At 33.4% G+C, this 12,963-nt stretch overlaps 1 protein-coding gene across 2 annotated transcripts in view; it reads left to right on the forward strand.

The window, feature by feature from the left end:
* Positions 1–12,963, forward strand: part of MKLN1 (muskelin 1) — a 333,033-nt gene that overhangs the window by 216,655 nt on the left and 103,415 nt on the right. For both annotated transcript variants that reach the window (XM_082472980.1, XM_082472979.1), the window contains 2 exons: positions 5,633–5,775; positions 7,064–7,152. In XM_082472980.1, the coding sequence (XP_082329106.1) occupies positions 5,633–5,775; positions 7,064–7,152 (232 nt within the window). The remainder of the gene's footprint in view (positions 1–5,632; positions 5,776–7,063; positions 7,153–12,963) is intronic.

Consider the following 12,963-nt stretch of genomic DNA (forward strand, 5'->3'; position numbering starts at 1 on the left):
AATTGTTTTTCATGCTGAAAAAATTCTCTTTGGGCTGAAATTGTGAACAGTTTTGAACATTAAATTTTTTTCATTGTTTTCTTAATTCTGTGGCTAAATTAAGAACCATGTGATAGATAGTTCTTTGATCCTCTATGAGCTTACCCTCTGCTTTGATAAAGAGATTGTGAGTCATTATGTTTTATTTTAAAATTAATTTATTAATATTCACATATACAGAATTTAAAGGTTGATAATAGAGGATCTAAAATAGTTTTTCTAAAATGTTCATTCTTTTTTTATTAAGGATATTAATTCTTCAGCTATTGAACGCATTGCAATTTTTTTAGCTTATCTGTTATATTTTCCTTTTCCTTGTAATATTTTTGAACCTCAAGTAATTTTCACTTTTATATATTCCAGTTTACCAATATTTACCCTATGGTTTCTTCTGTTGCTCTTTTCTTTTCTTTTTTTTTTTTTTTTTTTTAATATTTAATTAATTAATTTATTTATGGCTGTGTTGGGTCTTCGTTTCTGTGCGAGGGCTTTCTCCAGCTGCGGCAAGTGGGGGCCACTCTTCATCGCGGTGCGCGGGCCTCTCACTATCGCGGCCTCTCCCGCTGCTGAGCACAGGCTCCAGACGCGCAGGCTCAGTAGTTGTGGCTCACGGGCCCAGTTGCTCTGCGGCATATGGGATCCTCCCAGACCAGGGTGCGAACCCGTGTCCCCTGCATTGGCAGGCAGACTCTCAACCACTGCGCCACCAGGGAAGCCCTAAAATGTTCATTCTTAATGACTGTTTTTTTTACAGTTTCTATTACTAAATCTACAGCAGTTATTTCTCCAAATTAAAAGTAATGGAAACCTCTTTAACTATGGGATAACACTGTTTAATAGTAACAGTACTCAGCATTGATGCCCAAGAGTTTGAAAAATGAAGTTATAAAATTTATCAATAATGTGGTTAAACATTAAAAATTTTACCTAAAACGTATTTGTCAGATCATTGTGCTTTACTTCAGTTAGAGAATTTACATTTTACTTATGTAATTTTTAATAACAAAATCCTATTTGGTTATAAATAAAATTTTATATAGACAAATGCTTTCTGTTGTATTCAGAGGTGTTGTATGTGGGATGATGGATGGTATACAACAGATTGTATAAAGATCCATTTTTACTAGTTACAACATTGTATCTTACTAACCAGTTATCAGAGAAAACTGACTTGTAAACTGAGACTTTAAAGAATGACCAAAGAGAGAAAGAAGGAGGAAGGGATGGGAGGAAGTGGGAGTTCATGAGAAAGACAAAGAGATGTAAATAGTCCCTTGCCTAGCTGTGTAGTCTGTTTTCTAATGTACAGCTGTATTCTTAAGAAACTCAGTTACTAAAAATCATATTACCACACCTATTAATTTGATACAGATAAAAAGGATTAATAACTTAAGAATAGCAATCTCAATTTTCCTATGGCAGTTTCTATAATAAAGAAATCTTAATAGCTGCTTAGAATGTAAACCTCATATAAACCTAAACAGTTGTTACTGTGTAGTTGTTAAATAAAGTTTCGACTGTGGGGTTAGTGAATCAGTAGGAATGCTTTTAGCACCAAATAATAGAAGGTCCTATAACAGTGGGTTAAACAGAGTTTTTTTCCCGCCATCACCCCATCTCTGTCCCTGCCACACACAAGGAAACTAGAGTTAGGCAGTTACTGGTGAAAGTTGAGTGGCTCAGGGATGGCTGTCTGTGAGGTTCTCTTAATCTTTTTCTTCATTGTTGCTCAGTGGATGTTACAGCTGTAATTGTTCAGATAGTAAAGAGGTAGCATTTGTTTCAAAAAGCAAAACTTATCCCACAACAAACTTCTGCTTAATATCTCATTGACCAGAATTTTGCCATGTATCTATTTTTGGCCGGAAGGTGGCTAGGAAGAACTGGATTGAGAATGGAGTTTGGGTCAGCCAACCAACAGTATCAGACAAAATCAGATTGACTGATTAAAAAAAATTTTTTTAATTGAACTATAGTTGATTTACAGTGTTGTGTTAGTTTCAAATGTAGAGCACAGTGATTCAGTTATATATATATATATATATTCTTTTTCAGATTCTTTTCCCTTAATAGATTATTACAAAATATTGAGTGTAGTTCCCTGTGCTATACAGTAGGTCCTTGTTGTTTATGTATTTTATATATAGTAGTGTGTATATGTTAATCCCAAACTCCTAATTTATCCCTCCCCATCCTTTCCCCTTTGGTAACCATAAGTTTGTTTTCTATGTCTGTGGGTCTATTTCTGTTTTGTAAATAAGTTCATTTGTATCATTTTTTTTTAAGATTCCACCTATAAGGGATAACATATGTTATTTGTCTTTGTCTGGCTTACTTCACTTTATGATAATCTCTAGGTCTGTCCATGTTGCTGCAAATGGCATCATTTCATTCTTTATTATGGATGTATAATATTTCATTACATATATATATACACACACACACACACACACACCCCCACACACACCCACATCTTCTTTATCCATTCATCTGTCGATGGACATTTAGGTTGCTTCCATGTCTTGTCTATTGTAGATAGTGCTGCTGTGAACACTGAGGTGCATGTATCTTTTCAAATTATAGTTTTCTCCGGATGTATGCCCAGGAGTGGGATTTCTAGATCATATGGTAACTCTATTTTTATTTTTTGTAATGAACTGCCATACTGTTCTCCGTAGTGGCTGTACCAATTTACATTCCCACCAACATTCCTTTTTCTCCATACCCTCTCTAGCATTTATTATTTGTAGACTTTTTGATGTTGGCCATTCTGACTAGTGTGAGGTGATACCTCACTGCAGTTTTGATTTGCATATCTCTAGTAATTAGCGATGTTGAGCATTTTTTCATGTGCCTGTTGGCCATCTGTATGTCTTCTTTGGAGAAATGTCTATTTAGATCTTCTGCCCAGTTTTTGATCGGGTTGTTTGGTTTTTTATGTTGAGCTATATTAGCTGTTTGTATATTTTGGAAATTAACCCCTTGTTGGTCTCATTGTTTGTAAATATTTTTTCCCCTTCTGTAGATTGTCTTTTTGTTTTGTTTATGGTTTCCTTTGCTGTGCAAAGCTTTTAAGTTTCATTAGCTCCCATTTGTTTATTTTTGTTTTTATTTCCATTACTCTAGGAGATTGATCCAAAAAAGATACTGCTGTGATTTATGTCAAAGACTGTGCTGCCTATGTTTTCCTTCAGGAGTTTTACAGTATCCGGTCTTAAATTTAGGTCTTTAATCCATTTTGAGTTTATTTTTGTATATGGTGTTAGAGAATGTTCTAATTTTGTTCTTTTACATATAGCCGTCCAGTTTTCCCAGCACCACTTATTGAAGAGACTGTCTTTTTTCTCCATTGTATATTCTTGCCTCCTTTGCAGATTGACTGATTTTTAATCTAAACTCTGCCGTTTAGCTGTGTAACTGTAGTAAGTTATTTAGCCTTTCTAAGCCAGAATTTTTAAAATGAGGATGAAGAGGATGATTATTGTTATTAAAATACTACTCCTGTTCCTCCTACTCCTATTAAAATGAGATAATACACATAAAAATCTGAGTAATTTGTCAGACAAGGGCGTTAGTACTCACAAGATATTAATTATATCATCATCTTTTATGTTACCACCAGCTTCATTCTTTTATTTTATTGAGGTAAAATTCACATATCATAAAATTAACCATTTTAAAGTGTACAATTAAGTGTCATTTAGTACGTTCACAATGTTGTACAGCCATCACTTCTATCTAGTGATTTCATTACCCCATAAGAAAACCTGGTACCAATTAAGCAGTCTCTCCTTTCACCCTTAACCCAGCTCCTGGCAACCAGTAATCTGCTTTCTGCCTCTATGAATTTACCTGCTTTCTGCGTCTATGAATTTACCTGAATATCTTATGTAAATAGAGTCATAACAATATATGGACTTTTGCATTTGACCTCTTTCACTTAACACGTTTTTGAGGTTTATCTATGTTGTAGCATGTATCAGTACTGCATTCCTTTTCATGGCTAAATAATATTTCATTGTGCAGACATACTCTCTTTTTGTTTGTCCATTCATCAGTTGATGGACATTTGGGTGGTATCTATCTTTTGGCCATTGTGAATAGTTCTGCTCGAAACATTCATGTACAAGTGTTTGTTTGAATACCTTTTTCATTTATTTTTATTATATAACTAACTAGGAGTAGAACTTTTGGGTCATGTAGTAATTCTATGTTTAACTTTTTGAGGAACTACCAAACTGTGTTCCACATTGTCTGCACCATGTATAAGAGTTCTGGTTTCCTCACATCCTTGCCAACACTTGTTATTTTGTTTTTTTTGGTTATAGCCATCCTAGTGTGTGTGAAGTTATATTTCATTGTGGTTTTGATTTGTATTTTCCTGATGACTAATGATGTTGAACATCTTTTCATGTGCCTGATGGCCATTTGTTTAATCTTCTTTGGAGAAAGGGCTATTGAGGTCCTTTGCCCATTTTTAAATTAGGTTGTCTTTTTCTTGTTGTACAAATCCCTTATATATTCTAGGTACTAAACCCTCATCAGATACATTTCTGCAAGTATTTTCTCCCACTCTGTAGGTTGTCTTTTCACTTTCTTGATAGTGTTCTTTGATGCACAAAACTTTAATTTTGATGAAGTCCAGTTTATTTTATATTTTGTTGCTTGTACTTTGAAGTCATATCTAAGAATCCATTGCCAAATCCAGAGTCATGAAGATATACCCCTATTTTCATCTTAAGAGTTTTATAGTTTTACCTCTTACTTTTATGTCTTACATTTGATTGTATTGGTTAGATTTTGGATCACTTTTGATACATTTTGAGTTAATTTTTGTGTATGGTATGGTACAAAGTGGGACCACCAACTTCATTCTATTCTCCTTTATCATGAGTATTACCCATTATTATGAAGCATGAAGCCACTCCAACATGTAACATGAGTTGTTTTCTAAATAGCTTTTTCCCTATGTATTTGACAAGTAGTAGTTTCCTTCTTAATTTTTATAATTGAAGACAGTCTGCATAATGTAAAATGTGTTCCCTAATGAACTGGTGCCATTTTATCCTGTGTATAATAGCAAAACTTGAGCTATATTAGATATATCTATGGTAGGTCTGAGTTTTTTAATTTATAAAATTGGCAGGGGTGAATAGTAAATCTGTTTTTCTCTAGGTTTAAAATTTTACCACTGATTTTGAACATTGCATTTATTATTGAAGTGTAGTCAGTGAGAATATGTAATTGTTACGTTTGCATTCTAATTTTGTTTTATTTCATTATTCATAGTCTGTTATATCTTACTGAATGTCATTCCTTGATTAGAAGCTATCTCACTAGTCCTTTTTTCCTTCCATCTACATTGTTGAGAATGATGTAGTTTCCTGGGAGAAGGTGGTGACGTTATGGTAGCCTGACTGTTGCGTACTATCCTTTAGCATAAAAAATAAAAATAAAAATATCTGCCAGTGTAGGATGGACAGGATGAACATTATACGTTCTTGAGTTAACTGTCCAAAATTTTAACTATTCATGTTGTCTAACGATTTGTTTTAAATGGAGGAGGATATAATTTGGTTGTTCCTTTTTGTAGTACTTGATTCTGAAGCTTGAAAGGCCTGCTATAGTCCAGAATATCACATTTGGAAAATATGAGAAAACTCATGTCTGCAATTTGAAGAAATTTAAAGTCTTTGGTGGAATGAATGAAGAAAACATGACAGAGCTATTGTCCAGGTGGGTTATGATTATGGGGAGGAGAGAGTTTCTAAACAATCTGCAGTCTTAGTTTAGTCTCTTTGTAGCTAAATCTGCGTGGTTTGTTTTTTCTTGCAAAGGAGAAAAGAGTATTTCTACTATTTTATTTCTAGTGCCTTATTTTAATATTGTGCTTTAGTTAGCTTTTTCCCACCAGATACTAATTAATATTGTTACCAAAGCAGAAAGAATAAAATTTGGGGGTATTTTTCTACTTCTTATTTTTCAATCTTATTTTTGAATTGTTAATGACTTCACATATGCTTGTCAGCTATAATAAAAATCTTTGCTGTAATCCTTGATGTAAAAATATAGAATCTGTCCAGAACATTAAGATTGAGTGCCCTAATCTGGAAGTAATATTCTGGGAGTTTAGTATAAATTGGAAACTAAACAGAGTAAAAGTATGTGACTGCACCTACTGCAGTGCCTACCTCTTGGAAGGAGCTCAGTAAATTTGAGTTTTGACAACATAGATCACCAGGAATGAATGTTAATTTGCCCTCTAGATGATGAAAAATGGGATAGAAAATAGAGTGGACAAATAAAGTCATGCAGTTTTAGAATATATTTGTGACATAGTATGTCCCTTTAGTACAATATTTTATATAAGTATGTATTACGTCTAGACTGCATTTGATTTAAGTCATGAAAGTATATCAGAATATAAGGCAACCTGACGGTAAGTGACTTTCCCATAAATACTTGAGTCAGCCCAAGTTGTTTAAGTAGAGAAGTGATATGGGTTTATTTTTGTGTAGGATAAAGGGGATGCTATTAAACCAACAGAGTAAGGTTGTCTTTGAAAATTTATTGAGCTATAAAAGGAACATTGGCATCTTAGTCAGAATTTAATAACAATTCTTTGACAGATTCTAATATTTGGCTCTGTTTAAGTTGTAAGATATGAGTATGAATTGTTTTTAAATTTTCTTCTTACTGCTTGAATATTTTATATTGTATTCAGTTATACATTAGGGACACTAGGTCTTGTCACACATTTTCATGTATTGTAGTCACATTCTTTAATTAACACTGAACATTTTTTCATTAGTCCTCATTTAATTAAGAGAATACAGTATAGTGCAGTTGATGTGAATGTACAAGTTTTGTCCTATATTCTCATGTTCAACTACTTTGTTACATTGTCCCTGTCATATATTCTGAGCATTCGTTGACCTTAAAATCGGAGTATGATATTAATCTCTGTTTTAGTGCATTTACTAAATTATGAAATCAGATTTGATAACCTTATTTTTTTTCACAGTGGCTTAAAGAATGATTATAACAAAGAAACATTTACCTTGAAGCATAAAATTGATGAACAGATGTTTCCTTGTCGATTCATTAAAATAGGTAAGGTTTTCAGCATTCTGGAGTAGAAATAAATTCTTTATACCATCAGTCATCAAACTACAGCCTATGGGCCAAATCCTGCAGGTTCCCTGTTTTTTTTTTAATAAAATTTTATGGCAACACTGCCATGCCAGTTGTTCACATAGTGTCTTTGTCTGCTTTTGCACTGCATGGCAAAGTTGAGTAGTTGCAAGAGACCACCTAGCCCACAAAGCCCCAAATGTTTACTATTTGGCTGACCCCCTACTTTATAAATCTATAACTAAGTGACAGTTATTTCAAATGGAACCTTTTCTACTTTCTCATTTGAAAGTTTCTTAGAACCTTTTCTAAATACTTTCTCATTTTATGAGATATATGGATTTGATTGCCTTTGTTGTTTTATGGAAGGTTTGTCAGTTCTGAAGTTATATCATTCTAAAACCAAATATTGACGTATTCCTTAAGACCATATATTATGGTTATTTTCTATTCTTTTCTTTTATATTTCATTTTGTGTGTGTGTGGTAATGTTGGTCAAACTCATAAAACTAATTTCATAACCCATTAATAAGTTTCAAAGTAATGTTTGAAAAATGCTACCTAAGCATTTATTGTGTTTATTTAGCAAGTGTTTTAGGTTAAGAAAGGATGTGTAATGCCTCCTCAAAACTAGTGTTTTTAGGATTTTTTTGTTTATCTATAAGATGGATTAGTTAGAAGGTAGGAAGGTTGAGAACTTGACTCTCTTAGTTTCCATCTATATTTCATACCTTTGAAAATATTATGTTAAAATTGAGATTAAGGTGAGTCATATCCCTTTAAGAATGATAATAAAAGCCAGAATCCCATGTTTTGATTTGGGAGAAAAATTCCTCATTTGGAAGGACCAGCTCCATAGTCATTGTTTGCCAGTCTATCAAGAGTTGGCCTGTTCATTTCATTGAGTCAAATAGTTCCATTAGACAGAAAGAATATCTGAGATCTTAATGAAGACTACTTATAGAGGGGAAACTATTTTTAGAATCATTGGGCTGTTTGGTGTGTTACTTTCTTTTATAAATATAGCTTTTGTTATAATTAATTATAAATAAAAAACCTGTATCCTGTTTACCTATGAGAATTTAGGAACAAGCAGATTTTTAAAATAAATTCTTGATTGTTTCTTCTTTCATGCTAATGAGTAATTCTTTCCTCAGTATGCAGACCACCCATTTCTTATAGATTCTTGCATAGCTTGAACAATTCTATGATCTTACATTCCAAATGGAGAAGCAGTGAAAATATCTTATATTTTCATGTAGTAAATTTAGATTTTATAATTTTAAAGTACTTATTCAACCTCTAATTGCTTAGTCATGCAAAATGAAATGTTCTCTTTTTTTTTTTTTAAGTTCTTTTATTTGAACTTTTTGGGTACATTTCCTATAGTCATTAGTTTTCTTTGAAGGAAAATATCTACTACTACTGCTTCTAAAGTTCTTAATCCTCTAATATTATTCATTAGAACTATGAATAAAAGTCTGTTTAAGGATTTTGAATAGTTTCTTCCCTTTAAAAATTTATAAGAGAACAGAGGTCTCTTATGGATCAGTTAGACATTCAGCTGCCTGAAAACAAGAAGTTGGACCTCTTTCCGGCCCTTTCTATCAGCCTTCTAGTTGTAGGGCATGATGATGTTTTTTACTTGACCCTGGTGGGTTAGTTTTATGGTATTCAGGCAAAATGTTAACTAGAGCTTTCCAAATAATTGAAGACACTTATTAACTCATTTGATATTTAGGGTATTAATAGTTAGATAACTTCATATTTCTCACTTTTCTGTTAAAAAATGTTAATAGTGGTCTGCAGTGTTTTTGCTTTTCAACCTTTTCCCCACATTCTCTTGATAAGTTTTGTTTTTTTAAAATGAGATAAGGAAAATGTGAAACTTAAAGCCTGTGTTAGGCTTTTTTTAGTTTGATATTTTTAAACTAGTTTTTTTAGTTTGATGTTTTCTTTAAAAATAATTTCGATAAAACACTTAAGTGATGTGTAGCTTTCTTTTGGTGGTGATTCACACAGATACTTGTTTACCTGGCTGGGATAAATTGTTGGAATTCTTCTTAAAAGAAAAAATGTGTTTGAATACTTCACATTTATGTTCTATAATGATATGTTTGAAAGATCTTGCTTTATTTTTTAAAAAAAGTTTATTCTTAAACAACACTTTCTAAATATAGTCAACCTTCAGTTATTCATAGTAATGGAGGGGAACAGAAGCAAGGCTTAACTCAATGGCGGATAATCTCCAAATCATGCACTGACATCTAAATATGATAATTTGCATTTATAAAGAGTATAGCTTATTCATTAAATTTGGCTTAGACCCAATTTAAGTAAGTTTGTTTACAAATTAACAAGGAAAGTAAGCCTTCATTTTTACTGCATGGCAGGGGTTAGGTTTTTAAGATCTGTTGTGGATAATCCACAGTGCCAGCATAGCTGAACTGACCTTTAAGTAAATTTTACTTTCCTTTCTTAAGTTACCTTTTGTATAAAATGAGTATGATAATACTTCCTCTGTCTAATGATAGGATAGGTAGCTATATTGGACATTTTCTTGAGTTCTTTTGTAGTTTGTGGATGAGTGGTAGTCTTATGAATTTTAATTTAAGATCATATTTATGAAGGAAATATTTTCATTTTGAATGTCTCTTTTATATATTTATATTCATAGAGCTCTTGATTACATGCCTTCTTACATGTAGTATTTTAAGTACTATAGAAAAAGTACATGCACAAATATAATTTGAACCATCGTGTCATTTCAGCAATCATTATTTAGAACTTCTTATATGTTTTTATTGTTTTTGCATTTGTAAGTGCTTTCACATGTGGTATCTCATTTGAGCACTATACTGGAAGATAGAAATCTTTCCTTTTTTGGTTAAGGAAAATGAGAGTAGAAGTCAAATGATGTGTCCCAGGGTACATAGCTAGTAAGTGATGGATCAGAGACATAGCATTTGGTATATGCTTTTGGATATGTGCTTGTATTGCTTTAAAGTAGTATAATAGATATTGTTTATGAAGCATCTGCCTAACACTCTGTGAAATAGGTATTATTACCCTCACTTTACAGATGAGGAAACTGAAGTTTAGAGGTAAATTAAATGATTAGGCCAAGACCTTACAGGTAGTAGAACGTAGAGATGGTATACAAACTTAAGTCTGTCTTTTTACGAATGTTGAGTTCTTTTACTGTGTGATATATGTAAGTTTTGTTTCCTCAGGTAGATTGTAAAATCCTAGGGGATAGCAACTGCCTTCAGACTCCTCAGATTTCAGAAGCAACAAACAAACTGCTTGCTTCATTAGAGACATCGTATATATACTTTTTGAGTTTATTGTACAGAAATTTATAGGGATTAATCAGTGGCTGTGTGAACTTAATGGAGGAAAAGTTACATCTTTATGGTGTCTAACCTCTAACAAATGTACTTCGCATTTCCTTCAATTATGAATATAGGCAATAACTCATAGTATTAGCAATACCTGTGACTTGTCACAGATAGAAGTTATAAATATTTCCCGTCACATTACACTGTGGCAAATATCATCATAACTTTGAAATTATGATAATTATTAGACCTGCCACTAGATCTTCTTATCTAATGTGTTAATGAAAAAGCATATATATTTCTATATCATAATTTTGTATCTTCATTATTTTTATAAGTATATTTCAATACAGTTTGCTTACTCTGTAATCTTATGTATTTTTCATTTTACATTTAAATCTTAGAGGGATTGGGTCACAGGGTTCACTGAATAGCCAAGGGGGGTTCACCACACAAAAAAGCCGAAGAGCCCATGTTGGAGTGAAATCTTTGATAGGGCTTAGTGTGGAAGTTGAGAGTTGGCCTTAGGAAGAAGCTTGGTTTCGGGTAAGGTTTGTAAGTAAAAAGAAAACTTAGTAAAGAAGGAGGGTTGTTGATTGGGAGACCAGATTCAAGAGAGCAAGTTAAAGGTTTGGAAGGGAAAACCTCAGTGGGAGATTAGATCAGATGACTGAAAACATAAAGTTGAATGGGATGAGAGTATTGGTTATAGATGACTAGAAAGGTTTATATCTTGATTCATAGCCAAGATAAAAGTTATATCAGGAAATAAGAAGGTGATTTGAAGGCAGAAGGAGGTACTGATTCTTGGAAGGATTCTGGAGGAGTCCTGGTTTTTGGTAGAGGGATGACTTGGATTTCTATGAATTTTTTGGATTTTTGCAGCCTGGATGGGTGTGGGAGCTTCAGAGAAGCTTTAGCTTTGGCTGGATGAGTACCGTATCTTCTGGGGGTGGGGGGGTGGGGTGGGGAGGGGCAGCGGGAAGGTGCCCTGATGGTGGCCTTCATGAGAGCATGTGGAAAGGTAACATTTTAAAAGTATAGCTAGTGGGAACATGCTATAAATATATAGCACAGGAAGCTCAGCTCAGTGCTCTGTGATGACCTAGATGGGTGGGATGGGGGGCAGGGAGGGAGGTCCAAGAGGGAGGGGATATAGGTATACATACAGTGTATTCATTGTACAGCAGAAACTAACACAACATTGTAAAGCAGTTATACTCCAATAAAAAAATAAATTTAAAAAGGAAGAAAATTAATATAGTAATAAGAGCTAATAATAATAGCTAACATTTATTGAGTACTTACCATGTGCCAGTTACTGTGCTAAGTGCTTTGTGTACTTATTAATCTGTAAGTAGAATAGATGCACTCTTTCAGAGTGGTTAATCTTAAATTTTTAAGATCTTCCAGAAGCTGATGTTAAAAGTACTAGCATCTTCTAAGAGCTGTTTAGCTGTCTAGACAGTAGCGTCCCAAGTGATAATACCAAAGCATATTGAATGTACCACATATATGTTTAACTGTGTTGAGATGTTGACCCCCACCAATCGTACAGTTGCCAAATCCTGCAGCCTAGTATGCTTGTGTACTAAATATCTTATCATTTTCTATGCATGCCATTTTATGGAAAACGTATGAGAGGCACTGATCCTGATCGTGTCCTTGTCTGATTATCCCATTGGAAAAACTGATGGTTGAATTCTTAGGATACAAACTCTTAGCCTTGGGATGTGTATTAGGAGTTTCTAATCTTTTTTTTGAGGTGAGAGCAAAGGCATCTTTCATTAGGGAGCGAAGAAGGTGTGCTTGGAGCTCCAATTCACATTTAGGTTTCTGATACATAATATGGAGTATGTCTAATATGCAGTATTAGTGTTGTTAATGCCATCAAAAATCATTGGTAAAATTTGAAATGGGTGTATATCATTCTGCTCATTCTGTATATATGCCTTCAGTCTGTTAAAAATTAACTATACTCTTCATTCATCTAATATATGATCTTGTGAGATGACTGCCTACTTAACGTCCCTCCCACAGTTGCTTCAAAGGATTTAATAAATGAACGTTTTACTGACTTGAATAGATATAGTAGGAAGATTTTTTTTCCTCCTAATTTTATTGAACTTGGACCTGGAACTTGAGAATGGATTTCAGATCACTAACTAATATTATATGTCTCTGGTTACAGTTACAGACTGTGTTCTTGGGGCCTTGGGTTTCGAATCCTGTTTTATTCTGACTTTTATATTACTTAATGGTTATTGCTGTGATATAGTAGTACACTTTTTTTTTTTAATTTTTTTTTTTTTTATAGCTACTTTTATTTTTATTTATTTATTTATTTTTGGCTGTGCTGGGTCTTCGGTTCGTGCGAGGGCTTTCTCCAGTTGCGGCAAGTGGGGGCCACTCTTCATCGCGGTGCGGGGACCGCTCTTCATTGCGGTGC

The sequence above is a fragment of the Balaenoptera physalus genome (assembly GCF_965194825.1).
Source record: "Balaenoptera physalus genome assembly, chromosome: 8".
Taxonomy (NCBI): Eukaryota; Metazoa; Chordata; class Mammalia; order Artiodactyla; family Balaenopteridae; genus Balaenoptera; species Balaenoptera physalus.